The sequence below is a fragment of the Mobula birostris genome, chromosome 9 (assembly GCF_030028105.1).
Source record: "Mobula birostris isolate sMobBir1 chromosome 9, sMobBir1.hap1, whole genome shotgun sequence".
In the NCBI taxonomy this organism is placed as follows: domain Eukaryota; kingdom Metazoa; phylum Chordata; class Chondrichthyes; order Myliobatiformes; family Myliobatidae; genus Mobula; species Mobula birostris.
In genome coordinates, this window is record NC_092378.1 from 113,657,150 (window position 1) to 113,672,201 (window position 15,052).

The 15,052-nt window shown below is 41.1% G+C and overlaps 1 protein-coding gene across 5 annotated transcripts in view; it reads right to left on the reverse strand.

Moving 5' to 3' along the window:
• Positions 1-14,662, reverse strand: part of tbl3 (transducin beta like 3) — a 95,312-nt gene extending 80,650 nt beyond the window's left edge. For all 5 annotated transcript variants that reach the window (XR_011887249.1, XR_011887247.1, XR_011887248.1 and 2 more), the window contains exons 1-5: positions 14,532-14,662; positions 9,956-10,007; positions 8,929-9,024; positions 3,429-3,476; positions 1,487-1,628 (exon numbers count right to left, since the gene is read on the reverse strand). Coding sequence is in view for 2 of the 5 variants with exons in the window: in XM_072268636.1 (XP_072124737.1) it covers positions 1,487-1,628; positions 3,429-3,476; positions 8,929-9,024; positions 9,956-10,007; positions 14,532-14,563 (370 nt within the window). In the remaining 3 variants the exon portion in view is untranslated. The remainder of the gene's footprint in view (positions 1-1,486; positions 1,629-3,428; positions 3,477-8,928; positions 9,025-9,955; positions 10,008-14,531) is intronic.
• Between the last annotated feature and the right edge of the window lie 390 nt (positions 14,663-15,052).

Genomic DNA, 15,052 nt, shown 5'->3' on the forward strand with positions numbered 1-15,052 from the left:
CCGATTCCTGCTGCACTCCACTAGTTACAGTGCTCCAGTCAGAAAGGCCACAACCTACTGCCACTCTCTGGCTTCTCCCATAAAGCCAATGTCTAATCCAATTTACTACCTCATCTTGAATGACAAGCGACTGAACCCTCCTGACCAGCCTCTCATGTGGGATCTTGTCAAATGCCTTGCTAACGTCCTGTAGACAACATCCACTGCCTTGGTAACTTCCGCGAAAAATTCTATGATTGGTTAGATATGACTTATCACGCACAAAGCCGTGCTGATTATCCCTCATCAGTCCATGTCTATCCAAATAATTAAATATCCAGCCCCTTAGAATACCTTCTAATAACTTTCCCACTACTGATGTCAGGCTCTCCAGCCTACAATTTCCTGGTTAATTTTTAAGAGCCTTCCTAATACAGCAGAACAACATTGGCTATCCTCAAATTCTCTGGTATCTCACCTATCACCAAGGACGGTTCAAATATCTATGCTAGGGCCCCTGAATTTCTGCACTTGCCATCCACAGGGTTCAAGGGAACACCTTGTCAGGCCCTGGAGACTTATTCATCCTAATTTGCCTCAAGACGGCAAACACCTCCTCCTCTGTAATCCGCATAGGGTCCATGAAGTTGATGTCGCCTTGCCTAACTTCTCTATACTCTGTGTTCGTCTCCTGAGTAAATACAGACGCAAAAAAATTTGTTTAAGATTTCCTCCATCTCTTTTGGCTCCATGCATGGATTACCATTCTGATCTTCCAAAGGACCAATTATGTTAAGAGCAAAAGGATTGCCAGGCACAAATCTGTAGAGTCCCTTCGGACTCTCCTTCACCTTGTCTGCCAGGGCAACCTCATGCCTTCTTTTAGCCCTCCTGATTTCATTAAGCATTCTCTTGCATTTCTTATACTCAATAAGTATCTCTTTTGCTCCTGCCTGTCTACACCTGCTAAGCACTTCCTGCCTATGCCTATTATTGTGCATACTTCTATCATGTAACCTCTCATCCTCCTTCACTCCAGAAAAGCCTTAAATCACTCAACTTAAGTCATGCCCTTAATAGTTTTACATCTATACAAGTCTAACAAATTGACAACACGACCTAAAATGATACTTAGTGTATATACACATACATATACATACACACACACATATATATATATACACACACACATACATACACACGCATATATACATACATATACACACACACACACATATATAAATATAAAACACACCATACCACCTCCCCCACAAAGGAGGAGGAGGACAGCAGCAGTACATAGACACAAAATCACTTGTATATTGCTCTCCAAATTGCATCAATACCCTAACGCTCACCACTTCTGGATTTCAGTCCTGGAACTCCCCACCCACTGCACTAGCACTACAGCAGTTCAATCTAGCAGTCACTATTACCTTTTTGTGGACAATCATGATTGGGCAAGCCTGAACTCTGAAAGTGAATAAAAACAGGTAAGGAGTTGTACCTGTGGCCAACAAAGTTGAGGTAGAGTCAAAAGCCATGCTAGCCACTGGACTAGTGTGGATAGCTTTCCATGTACGAATACACACATTCTCTTTCCAGTTCCACTGTTTCAAGAGTAAGGCACGACTGCCAGTTACCAGGATCTGTCAAGCAATATGTAAGAATCAAAGTTCACAGTAAATTTATTATCAAAGTAAATGTATGTCACCATATACAACCCTGAGATTCATTTTCTTGTGTACATACTCAATAAAGATCAACAGAGGACACCATCTCCACAGCACTTCACTCTGCCCTGGCCCACCGGGACAGCCCCAACTTTTACCTCAGAATGCTGTCCATTGACTTTAGTTCGGCATTCAATACTGTGACCCCCTCCAAGCTGATCGCTAAATTTCACCAGCTTGGTATCAGCTCATCCCTCTGCAATTGAACTTTCTGACTAACAGACCCCAATCAGCTAAGTTAGACAACCTCTCCTCCTCCACTCTCACCCTGAACACTGGCGTGCCTCAAGGCTGTGTGCTGAGCCCTCTTCTGTACTCCCTTTTCATCTGTGACTGCGTTCCTGTACATGGTTCTAACTCCATAAACAAGTTCGCAGACGACACCACGGTGGTTGGCCTGATCAGAGGGGATGTCGAGACGGCCTACAGGGATGAGGTCCAGCACCTGGTCACATGGTGTGCTGACAATAACTTGGCCCTTAACACCCAGAAAACCAAGGAGATCATTGTGGACTTCAGGCATGCTAGGAGCCACACTCACATCCCCCTCTACATCAACGGAGCTGTAGTGGAGCACGTATCAAGCTTCAAATTTTTTATTCGCAGTTACTTAGTAAATAACACTATTCTTTTCATTTCTGGTCAGATGATAACTGCATTTCATTGGCTTTGTATCTGTACTCGGCATAATGACAATAAAGTTGAATCTAATCTAATTCCAATAGCCTCAATAGAAAGAATGAAAGGCCGCACAACCCAGTCTGCAAAAGACAAACCATGCAAATACAAAAATGAAGAAGAAATAATAAGCAATCAATATCGAGAATAGCGAAGTGGGATTAAGCATCATCTAGCTGCAGCAGGTAGGTTTACATACAGTAGGTTACAGACCCTCATTGATATTTGCATATCTTATCAAATCCAATAGTCAGCAAAGATGGGAATGCAGCTTTGCCGTAGCTTGTAGCAGATTCAGACAACATGTTTGCACAGTCTGTAAACAAGACCTAGTTAAACTGCACAAGGCTCAGTTGCTAACTGAGTCTATGATGCTCTCAACCAGCAATTTCAGACTTACAGATCCGAATCATTCACTTTCAGTGTAGGACAAATGGATATCTAAGTGGTAACTGGAAAACAAGCCCCACTCAACAATTTCTAGGTAACATACCCATCCTAGTTTTCTACAGAATGACTGATTATGACTGGCAGTGCTACAGTCACCATGCAACACAGTGAAGTAAATCACTGTGTTCTAATCGGGAGGTACAGATCAATGTCTTCTCATATGGGTAATATAATGGATCAACTGTTACACAGGAAAGCAGATAGACTTCCTTCAATTAGTTAGCTTTATGTCGGAGCTTTATATTTCAAACCCCTCAGTTCAAGTAGGATTCAAAGGTTTCAGAGGTACATTTAATGTCAGAGAAATGTATACAATATACATCCTGAAATGCTTTTTCTTCGCAACCATCCACGAAAACAGAGGAGTGCCCTAAAGAGTGAACGGCAGTTAAATGTTAGAACCCCAAAGCCCAAGCTCAGATTCATACTCAATACCTGCAGAAACTTAGTCGATTATCATAGTTGCTGTTACCACAACAATACACCAACGCAGGCTAGCACAGCAAAATATGAGAACTACCATAATCATACATTTATTCCTAAATTATGGCTTGAAAGTGTGTAAAACATTTCAGTTCCAATAAATACCTCATCATCAGGGCTTAAACTGAAGCAGGTAATATCTTCTTGATCCTCCTGCAAGGAAAATGAGAACATTGAGTCAATTCAAAGCAATATACACTCATGAGACCAGCTAAAGATACCCTGTAACATAAAAATACTACCAAGTAATTGTAAACTATTTTGCCGCCAACACAATTTATAAAGAGGTATATTATGAGCCTTTATGTGTCCTTTTGATTAAAGTGATGACCAGCTTTGTATAATACTCCACAACTGTTACCCTCTAACATAGTGGTCACCAGCTTTTTTAAGCCCAAGATCCCCTACCTTGACCTTAGTGAAAGGCAAGATCTACCCACTAAATCGTTTAGAGAAAAAACAGCTCAGATTGTACTTCCAATTTGAGGCCTTTTATTTGGGCTAATTGTATTTGAATTACACAAAATACTTTTGTCAAACTTCCAAATTAATTCAAACAAGAAAACACTGTAACTAGCATATCAAACAGGCCATAGGTGTCTTTCTTTAAGAATATTACAATACTTCACACCTTTAATTCTAAGTTTCATTATTTAATTTTATTTCAACACGAAAAATAAATGAATAAAAATTGACTGTTGCACTCAGTGTGATGACTCAGGCTGAATACTTTCTGTTAGTTCCCTGAAATCTGGCTCATAACTAAAGATAGCCAGTCTGACACAGTCTGTGAGCTGTCTGTCAGTAAGACAGCTCCTGTACTTAGATTTAATAATTTTCATCTGTGAAAATGCAATTTCACATAGATAAGTTGACCCGAAGTAGACACTGACTTTTAGTGCTATAAAACCAACGCGCACACTGCACATTGCTGGAGTAGTAATTGCCACCAGTTTATGAATGGGGATGTCATTTCCATGGACATTTTTTTAAATTCATTGTAAATATCCTCACCTCTCGTTCTCTCCTTTAATTGCAAAAGAGTGAGGAAGTCCTCCTTTGCTGTAAAATCCTGGAAAGCCATTCTGACAAATACAACAAACTGAGCTGTTTGCATTACATCCAGGGATTCATCGAACTGCAGTGAAAAATATTCACAGAGTGACAAGTCCTTTAACACTTGTCAATCCGCGTCCTCTGACAGTGACTCTAACCTCCTTGTCACTGTTGCAGGGTCAAGCGGTATATTATGTATTGCGGTTGCGATGTTTTTGTTTTTAAAGTCACTAAAAACAGTCTCTGCGGTAATGGCCATTGCTTCCTTGAATAAATCGCCATCTGTAAAAGGCTTCTTGTGTTTAGTCAAGAGGTACTTACACGAAATGATGCTTCAATAGCAGCCTTATTTTGAGCAGCATGTTTTGCGAAAAATGATTGCTGGGCCTTCAACCCCGATTTCAGCTCAACTTTCCTGGCATGAATTGCGTTCTTTGGGGGGTAGGTGTCTTTAAATTTCTGGTGATTGATGTTGTGGTGCCGCTCCAGATTCCCTCTTTTAGTCAGTGCTTGTGTTTGGTGGCACAACATACATGCACACTTGTCTTTCACCAAGGTAAACAGAAATTCCTCTTCCCATTCTGGATGGAATTTGTACGTTTTTGCCCTCTTTCATGGAGTCTCCGCCATGGTATCAGGATATCATGAGCGAGTGCCGTATCCAACCTCCGGGCCGTGGACCAATACGGGGCCGCGAAGAATGCAGCAGTAGTTGGAACACACCCAGCACATCTTTAAGAAAAAAGCCGAAATAAACAACCTATTCAATTAGGTGCCATCCGGCATATAAATGTCGGCTCAGATCAGAGGGGACGCAATCGGCAATCGCCTATCGCCTCTGATCTGGGTCAACATTTACCTGCTGGGCGGCACCTAATTAATTAGCTTGTTTATTTTGGCTTTTTTCTTAAAGATGCGCTGGGTGTGTTCCGGCTACCGCTGCGCCCCTGCATTCTTCGCAGCCCCGTATCAGTCCGCGGCCTGGAGGTTGGGGACCATTGGCGTATATTGATGGTTGCGACAGTCTGTACTCTAATCTAATTGGTCACTTTGATGCAGCATAAGCTACGCTGAAAACGTGGTGCATGGCAGGGGAGCTACACACATACGCACTGGGCAGAAAGAACGGAACTAAACCCCACAACCTGGAAACAATCTCTCTTTACAAACAGCTTTCAGTAGCGAAAGTATTGCTATATTACCACTATCCTAATTAGTATTACTTATTTTTATAATGCTCACATTACAACAGTATTTGTGTATTTATTTTTGATTTTTTTTTCAGGATCTATTGGGAAAGTCTCAAAGATCGAACGGTCGATTGCAATTGACGGGTTGGCGACCACAGAATAAATAGTACTTTCAAGGATTCAAAGTACATTTATTGAAAATGTATGTATGCAGTATATAACCCTGAGATTTGTCTTCTCACAGACAGCCGCAAAACAATGAAACATCATAGAATCTGTTCAAAAAAAAACATTACCACGCAATGCGCAAAGAACAAACCGCGCAAACAGCAGAAAGCGAGCGAAAAATGCAGAATATAAAACATCAACCTACAGTCATTGAAACAGTCTAGGAACGTTCAGTTTAGTTCAGTTCAGGTCAATTTAGTGCCGTGTTGTTTGTTGGCTGCAGGCCACACAGCCAGTCCGCCCCGATCAAATTGCACAAAACAATTAAAAAGCATACCAGAGACACATAACATGAACTTCAGAGTCCAATTCACAAACGGCGTCAATTACGGCTTGCCCAGAACCCAAGACGCCAGCACCATTGAGCGAGAAGGAGAAAGAGAGACTGGTCAAACGCAGGCAACTTCTTTCGGGAGCAGTGCGCGAAAGGGAGGGAGAGGCCAGTCAAGTACAGGCAGACTGCACTGAACACCTGTTTGCCTTCTGCTCTTATCCACATTGATCTGAATCATGCTTGACACTTTCATCAGGGAGAAATGGAGTCTCTAGGCTTTTGAGGCTCCAGATCACACACTCCACTTGAAACCTCACCCAACTCCCTCAGAGAGAGCGAAGCCCCAGATTGCTCAATTGGCCCAAAAACACACCATCAAAATATAACTCCCAGGCTCCAACAGCAGCAGAGTCATATTTGAAAGAAGTAGTTTCGTGAACTGTCTGTTGGATGTCGCCTTTGGTCGCATTGTTCACGGGCGCCATCTTCTTCAAACCTTTTAGATAGAAACCAATTAACAATGCCAAGTATTCCAGAAGTAAAATACCTACAAGTTTCACCAATCTCCTTCTTCAACTACAGTCCTAACATAACTTTGTGAGTCAGTACGTTGTAGCATGGAAAACTGAAATGTGCAAGGATCTGACTTCCTGCTACAAGTCCAGCAGTAGTTCCCAAACACACTAAGACAAGGGGCCTGACTTATTCTGCAACCAGCCAACATGAAAACCATAAAACAGAGGAGCAGAATTAGGCCATTCAGCCCAATGGGTCTGCTTGACCATTCCATTATGGCTGACTTATTGTTCCTCTTAACCCATTCTGTACATGGCCTATCAGCAGTGTCAACAGAGCTTTACCAAGAGGTAAAGGGATTTCTCGCAGGTTGGCGGCGGTTATTTAAAAAGGGAGCTTTGAGAGCATCTGGCCATTGTACGTGGCCTATCAGCAGCTATAACTGGAGCAGAAATCGTGAGATAGATAGCAGGGAAGGTTCAGGCATAAAAGGGAGACACTGCGTATCGGAGTGGTCATCGACAGAGTGATCTGAGGCAGAGTGGTAGGGCTTTGGCTCATTCGGGCTGCGGTGATAATCAAGAACCGATCAAACTCTGCTTTAAAAATACCCAGTGACTTGGCCTCCATAGCCTTCTGCGGCAATGAATTCCACAGATTCACCATGCTTAGACTAAGGAAATTCCTCCGCATCTCTGTTCTAAGGGGATGAACTTCTATTCTGAGTATGCCCTCAGGTCCTAGACTCCTCCACTATTGGAAACATCTTCTCCACTTTCACTCTATCTGGAACTTTTCAATATTCAATAGGCTTCAATGAGATTCCCTGCCCCTCATTCTTCTCAACTCCAGCGACATACAAAGCAGCATTTGAATCGGGTATTTACTGTTATTAAAAAGGTTATATGTTAAGCTTCTTTTTTCTCATTTTAACCAGTAACTAAAGCAGTAAAATTTAGATACAAATAAATAGATTTATTTGTACCTAAAATAGAAAAATTACACTGAACTACTTTGAGATCATAATATCCATCAATTTGAATCAACAAAAGCAAAGCAAACACCTTGGGCAGTTGTCACAGGACAACAGTGTGATGCTGAAGATGGGACCTCCCGGTACCCTGGCCAGTCTGTCTTGCAAAAGGCTTGATAGTGCAGGCCTCCAAATCAATAGGGCAAATCATATACAATCTGACCCATTGTCCAATCTATTGCCATTTTTTAAAATAACCCATGGAAAATGTTAACAGAAATACTAACAGTACTCTTTCACATTGAAGGCAGACTCTGAAACAAAATAGTGAAGGATTCAAGATGGTTATAGCTCATTCAATGGCTACCAGCTACGCTTAAATTGACAATCACATCAAATGATGGCCAAAGCAGTGACTTTAGAGAAGGACTTTAGAGAATCTCAAAAACAGCAGACTTTGACTTTTACATTCAAAGCTGGAGCTTGGACACTAGGTTCGATTTTTGTACACTAAACTATGAGCACAACAGTAAAATAGAAGATAAGCTACTTCTAGTTCTGATGAAGGGTCATCAATGTGAAACAGTAACTCACCTCAAATATATTGCTTAACCTGCTAAGTATTTCCTGCGTTCTTTGTTTTCTCTTCAGATTTCCAACATCTGCATCTTCTACTTTTCAATCTGTGTTTCGTCAAGGCAGCATGAGATATATGAACTGCACCAGACAGGACAGGAGGTGCTGGGGTGGGTAGTTTAGCAGGTGATGTGCTCCTTCCATGGTTTATGCAGAGCTTCCACATGGTCCTAACATACAGAATCTAAGCTCGCAACGTCATCCCAAATGCTCCACTTCCACTTTTTGAGTTATCATGAGCCAAAGGTACTGATGTAACAGTGAGGATTTTATAACTCCCTGTCCCCAAGCATGTTTGGAGAACATTTTGAATAATATCCTTTGTCTATCTATTGGGCAAATGATAAAATTTAACCATTGGACTTCAATGCTGGGAATCATGGCCTGCTACCGGACATTTTGGCTTGTTAGCAGCAGACTGAGGGAACATTGCACATCTCTTCAGGGCCAGCAGCATTTATTTTGGTTATTTTCCTCAAATGCGCAGAGGACATGCTGGCAAATCACTGTCTTTAGGGCACTCATGGTCAAGCATGTGTTCAGGGGTGGAGACAAGTGTGCAATACTAATGCTTGTCAGCCACTAGGTCCTCTCATGACATGAAGGCAAAGTTTGTCATGCAGACTGTGTCTCGTTTTGCAGTAATAGATTCCCAGAAGTAACAGGTACGGGGAAGAGAAATCATTCATACTAAAAGATGAATAGTCCAGCACCCCATCAGTTATTCCCTACCTGTTCAATGCTCTTTAAGATCTTTCCTGTTCCAGTGTCTAAGATATTGATCTTAGTTCCACATGAGCAGAACATATATGTTCCATGTTTATTCATCTGTATTGGAAGAGAGAAGAATAGCATTTTTTTAAGAACATGGCAAAACTCATTACAAAATTTCAAATTTTTCCAATGGAGAACAGGAGATTAAAGTGTGGCAAAATAACACAAAATTAATGAAAAGAGATCTGGTGCTTTCCCAGTGTATATGAGAAATAAACTCTTCTCTGGCTTCCAGCCAGGTACAGGCAGCAATTATAACCTGAGTTTCGATGACAAATTCTGCCATCTTCATTGCTGATAAAGATGTCAGAGCTTGTCTTCGCAATCAGGGATGAAGATGGCAGAATTTGTCATCGAAACTCAGGTTATAATCGATACATACCCAGCTGGAAGCCCAATAAGAGTTTTTTTTTGCCATAAAGTGGTTGTTCTGATGAAACTTGCATTTGTAAAAGCTCTAATATGAAAAAAAGCCACAGAATCCTGGAAGTACTCAGCAAATGATGCAGTATCAATGAAAAAGGGAAACAGGGTCAATATTTCGGGCCAAAGATGTTTTAATAGAACTGGTTCTTGACCTATGACGCCAACTAAGTTTCTCCCTTGGCTAATGCTGCTTGACATGGTGAGCACTTACAGAACTCTGGTTTTGTTTTGGATATCCAGCATATGCAGCTTAATTCAAACTTCGAACACAGGTCTACTGACTTGAAACAAAGCGAAATGTCTTTCTCTCCACACAGCAGCTGTCTGATTATGTACAGCAGTTGTTTTTTTTAATTTTAGAATGTTGACATCTGTAGTATTTCACTTTTAATGGAGGGTGTTCTGTTTGCATTACAAAAAAAAACAGAATTTATGTTCCAATTTCATTGTGTTAAGTGAGCAAACATTGGGAAAAATGACAGAAGATGGAGAAAAGAGAATCAATTGGTAACTACAAATATTAAAGCACAAATCAAAATGTCATCAAACTGAAAAATACCTGTACTTTTCCTCCTTTGTAAAATGGCTCAATTTTGCTGGAAATAGCATAGCTGGAAGAGATGCAAATATTGTATTAGTCATAGTCATACTTTATTGAGCCCAGGGGGAAATTGGTTAAAATTACACAGTATTTACACAGTATTATACAGAATTACACAGCAATCAAGAAAATAATTAAAAACTACTAAAAAAAACTAAATTGGATTGGAAATAAAGTAAACATTTATCACATGTTCATCCAGTAATGCATCATGGCCAGAGCAGCAGGAATACCCATGCATAGTCCTGGAAGGGCTTATCTGATGACCAATCCTGTCATTTATTAAGTAAATCAATATCATTTCACCCATCAGCGGAGGATCCACAACTTTGAGGGATGGACACAAGATATAATTACAGCATTCTCACTATATGAGCCATACATCAGATCTCTATCTGCACTGTATTCTGTGCTAGGCATTTATTGTGTGTATTATTGTAACTAGTCAGGTGAGTGGGGACGCGGTAAATGCATAGGGAACAAGCTATGTATTTATGCTTTTTTCTGGGCTGCTTGGAACTGGGGACCGATGGATGTCACATCTTTTGTTGGCCTCTTGAGTATGCTGTACGTCTTGCTAGTTGCTAGTAAAGGATCAAATAAATTTCTTCGACTTTGTGGAACATCATTACTGGAAAATTGCGGGGCATATCATACAAGAATAATAATCCGTGGGGTCACCAGCAGCGGGATTGGTTTGTTACGCTCTGTCAGCAATGATTGGCTGCTACACCCACCCCTCAGTTTACATTCATTGCTTGCTACCTGCCCATCCCTCACTTTTCTGCAAAGACTTCCAGCATGGACTCACGGCATCATATAATTCCACTTACGAGCACTAAGGCACCCAAAGTCCTCAGTAATGCATAAAACCGATCCAGTTTTAATGATTTCCTCACTACTCCATGATCCAATTAATCTTGTATAGTGTCACAACTAAGATCACATACACTTAATAGCTCATTTCAGATTATTTTTTGCAGAAACTCAGCTGGACCAGCCATATAAATACAGTGGCTACAAAAGCTGAGAGGCTGGATGTCCTGTAGCAAGTGACTGTTCCCCTGACTACCCAAACACAAGTTAGGAATGTCATGGAATACTCTCCATTTGCCTGGATGACTACAGCACTGACAATTCTCAAGCTCAAAACCTTCCAGGACTAAGCAGCCTGGTTGATTAACACCCATAAACATTCATTTTCTCCATCAGCAATGAGAGTAATGCGTACCATCTACAGAATACAATGCATTTATCCACGACAGATCCTCCAAAATCTACAACCTGTGCCACCAAGGATAAGGATACCAGGTATACAGGAAAACCACCTGCAGGCTCCCTTCCAAGTCACACATGACATGAGTCTCCTCAGGGACTCAAGTGTGTTGTAGACAGTGATAGCTGTAATTTAATTGAAAACTGGAAATAGTGTATATTATGAAGCCTAAATATTGCATAATACTGCGATATTGTAGTTATTTGAATAATCTTTTACATAAAAAATTGACTGAAGTACAGAGTATTCTGATTAATTGAGCTATTGGTTAATTGGAACAAATGCTTATTTGGGACAACTCTTAAAGAACAAAAACTAGTTGTTAAAATAGCCATGATTCCCTTCTTTTATTTGGGACACGATGCTGCTTAACTGGGACAGGAGACTATTGCCATACAGTTTCTAACTAGCATCAGTCGTGTGCACTTGAGTGGCCATTAGTCACTGCACTGCGCTTAGAGTGAACAGTTTTTAAGTAGCGTCAGTTGCATGTGTTGTGTGTTCAAAAAGCAGTGATTTTTAAATACTGATAGCTGGCAAGAAATTAGCAGTGAGACAATTTAAAACCGTTTTGCTCACTGCAATTTCAAGCTTGGAGATGCCAGAAATGCACAGGAGTAAAAAATAAACAACTTCACTACTTCAACAAGTTAGAAACTACGAAGAATTTGAAGGTATCAACAATAATCTTGAATAATACAATGAAGGTGAAGATTTGGAGGATGCAATATTCAAAAACATTGCATGAAAGCAGTGCATTACCTACACTAGGTGTTGGCGCTGATTGTGCTAATTTACAGTCAGTCAAAAGGACATGGCAGTGAACACTGGATGAATTCTATTGATAACTATTTGGAAATAATACAGGTTTATAGTACTGTAGTAGTTTTGGTAGTGTTCTAATTTGTTCTGTATTTCATTTAAATGTATAATTTGTTACTCAGTTTGTCTCTTTTAAATACATTTTTAACCATTTCCATGAAACTTCGGCTAATTAGGACAGCCACTTAATTGGGCCAAATAACCAGAATCCACTGTATATTGCTAATACTTTATAATACTGGGTCTTAATGCAAAACATTGACAATTCCTTTGCCTTACAGATGCTGCTCAACCTGCTTAATTTCTCCTATGGTTTGTATAACTTCTCTTGATTCCAGCATCTATAGTCTCATGTTTCTGTATGGAGAAACTTCCTACTAAAAGCACTGTGGGAGTATCTTAATCAGAAATGCAGCTATTCAAAATAGCAGATTACCACCATCTTCAAAGACAATTAGGGAAGAGCATAAATACTGCCCTTGCCAGCAATAATCGATCACCAAAACTAATAAAAACACTAATTCAGGATTCACAATAGTACAAGTGTAAATCCAGTTTGACTCAGTACAGAGTCCAGTGTCACATCAACCTGTTTTTGCACCTATACCAATCCAGTTTCAAATTAAATACTGAGAGGAGAGTTTCTTCTCCCATACTCTGGTGAAGAAATGGCAGAATAAAGCCACTAGCATGTCCACAGATATACTTTTGCTGGAACCCAAAATGCCTTGACCAGCCACGCTGTGAATACATACTCGTCATCAATTAAAATACTTATTTGTATTTTGTCTCGTTATATAAATTAAGCCTCTGCCACCTGAACTGGACAAAATGCTTTTCCACAGCAAAAAAAAAATGAGCTGCTGAAGGAATACCATCATCCCCACAATCCTGATTGAGAAATTGCAGAACCTGGGCCTCTGTACCTCCCTCTGCAATTGGATCCTCGACTTCCTAACAGGAAGACCACAATCTGTGTGGATTGGTGACAATATCTCCTCCACGCTGATGATTAACACTGGTGCACCTCAGGGGTGTGTGCTTAGCCCAAATGCTCTACTCTATACACCCATGACTGTGTGGCTAGGCACAGCTCAAATACCATCTATAAATTTGCTGATGATACAACCATTGTTGGTAGAACCTCAGATGGAGATAATAGGACGTACCAGAGCGAGATATGCCAACTAGTAGAGTGATGTTGCAACAACAACCTGGCACTCAATGTCAGTAAGATGAAAGAGCTGATTGTGGACTTCAGGAAGGGTAAGACAAAGGAACACATACCAATCCTCATAGAGAGATTAGAAGTGGAGAGAGTGAGCAATTTCAAGTTCCTGGGTGTCAAAATCTCTGAGCACCTAACCTGGTCCCAACATATCAATGTAGCTATAAAGAAGGCAAGACAGTGAATATACTTCATGAGGAGTTTAAAGAGATTTGGTATGTCAATAAATACACTCAAACACTCCTATAGATGTACCGTAGAGAGCATTCTGACAGGCTGCATCACTGTCTGGTATGGGGGGTGGGGGGGGGGGGCTACTGCACAGGACAAAAAGAAGCTGCGGAGGGTTGTAAATTTAGTTGGCTCCATCTTGGGTACTAGCCTACAAGCACCCAGGACATCTTCAAGGATTGGTGTCTCAGAAAGGCAACGTGGATTACAGTATTAAGGACCTCCAACACCCAGGGCATGCCCTTTTCTCACTGTTACCATCAGGTAGGAGGTACAGAAGCCTGAAGGCACACACACTCAGTGATTCAGGAACAGCTTCTTCCCCTCTGCCATCCGATTCCTAAATGGACATTGAACCCTTGAATACTTTTTAAATATGTGTTATTTCTGTTTTTGCACAATTTTAATCTATTCAATATACGTATACTGTAGTTGATTTATTATTTTATTTTGTTATTTTCTTCTAGATTATGTATTGCATTGAACTGCTGCTGCTAAGTTAACAAATTTCACGACACATGCCGGTGATAATAAACCTGATCCTGAACTCCACGCGCCAGGCAGCATCTGTAAGAATGGACAGTCAACGTTTCACGTTAATACCCTTCACGTAAACACATGAAGATATTCGCGTCTACAAGAAGGGCCTGGACCAGAAACGTAGACTGCTAATTTCCCTTCATAGATGCTCAATTGCTGATTGACCAGGCTGAGTTCCTCCAGCACTTTTTGTCGTTTTCAAAGACATGTGAAATATGAATATCCAATATAAAGAATGCTTATTTATGAAATCCTGAATTCAGTAACCTTAAAGTCACGTTACATGAAAGATTACAGCAACAGGGTAACAGGGGAGCAGCGTTCATGACCGGATGAAAAAAAAAGCTGATGGCAAACCCACTTAAAGCATGCAGCGGCACTCATCTCTTAACAGGGCTTGCGGGGAAACGGGAGAAGGGTTTGCTGGCGGCACTCACTTTGTCTTGAACTGCACTCCACCGGCAGCCATCGTTTCGGCCCCTTCACTTCACGCTCACACCACATCAGCAGAAAACAAGCAGATCTCCAGCAGGCTGCTGCCTCGCAGCACGTTTCCAGCAACCGGACACTTCCGGTGCGCTCTGATGACATCACGAACAGCGTCCACATCATTTCGTTCCCTCGTTCCCATAGCAACAGGTCCGTCTGCTCCTTGTCAGCGTCCAACTCTGGTTCAAGCTGTTCACGTGAGGGGTTTTGTTTTGGCCAGGTGAGTTTCGTTTTAACAAACACGAGACAATCTGCAGATGCTGGAAATTTAAGCCACACACACAAAATGCTGGAGGAACTCAGCAGGCCAGGCAACATCTTTGGAAAATAGTAAGCAGTCGACGTTTCGAGCCCAAACCCTTCTTCAGGACTGAGTTTAGTTTTATAAACACGTTTGCCAATAATATTGCACTCATTGCCATTGTCTCAGCCCCATGAAGCAACACACCAAGCTGGTCAAGCAGCATTT